Source organism: Carcharhinus amblyrhynchos, chromosome 6, assembly GCF_965287045.1.
Source record: "Carcharhinus amblyrhynchos chromosome 6, sCarAmb.v2.hapA, whole genome shotgun sequence".
Classification (NCBI taxonomy): Eukaryota; Metazoa; Chordata; class Chondrichthyes; order Carcharhiniformes; family Carcharhinidae; genus Carcharhinus; species Carcharhinus amblyrhynchos.
The window spans coordinates 123,220,927-123,221,626 of NC_137329.1; the positions used below are offsets into that span (position 1 = coordinate 123,220,927).

The 700-nt window shown below is 60.0% G+C and overlaps 1 protein-coding gene across 2 annotated transcripts in view; it reads left to right on the forward strand.

The window, feature by feature from the left end:
• Positions 1 to 228: 228 nt before the first annotated feature.
• LOC145344572 (synaptotagmin-10-like) overlaps positions 229 to 700 on the forward strand; it is an 80,139-nt gene continuing 79,667 nt past the window's right edge. For both annotated transcript variants that reach the window (XM_080191769.1, XM_080191770.1), the window contains exon 1: positions 229 to 458. In XM_080191769.1, the coding sequence (XP_080047895.1) occupies positions 308 to 458 (151 nt within the window). In that variant the 5' untranslated portion in view covers positions 229 to 307. The remainder of the gene's footprint in view (positions 459 to 700) is intronic.

Genomic DNA, 700 nt, shown 5'->3' on the forward strand with positions numbered 1-700 from the left:
TGCTCTGGGTGAGTGTGAGTGATTGTGTCTGAGTGTGTCATTGTGAGTGTGTGTCTCTGGGCTGAGTGTGATGCACACTGCAGTCTGCTAGCTGCTCCGGGAGCGCTGGGGCTGAGTGTGATGCACACTGCAGTCTGTTAGCTGCTCCGGGCTGCTGCTTCAGTGGAGAGCGGGAGCTCCGCGGGGACAGAGCGGCTCAGCCCAGCTCCGGAGCGGCTGCACCGGCAGAGCGGCTCCGGGCTGGATACACACATCGGGGAGGGAGCCGGCTGCAGCCCCCCGGGGGGGAGAGCATGGCTGAGCAGAGATGAACGGGCAGCGAGAGGACGGGATCAGCCTTTGCGAGAAAGCGCTGCACATTGTCACCGAGCTCTGCTTCAGGGGGCTGGTGGAACAGAAGAAATGCTACGAGTTCATCTTCAGTGGAGAGCGCAGGAAAACTGGCATCAGCGGAGCAGGTAAAAGGAGGGAGAGTGTGGGAGAGATAGAGAGAGAGAGAGAGGGAGGGAGAGAGGGAGGGAGGGAGAGTGTATGGGAGAGATATAGAGAGAGAGCGAGAGGGAGACAGGGAGGGAGGGAGAGTGTGGGAGAGATAGAGAGAGAGACAGGGAGAGAGGGAGAGTGTGTGGGAGAGATAGAGAGAGAGAGAGGGAGGGAGACAGGGAGAGAGGGAGAGTGTGTGGGAGAGATAGAGAGAGGG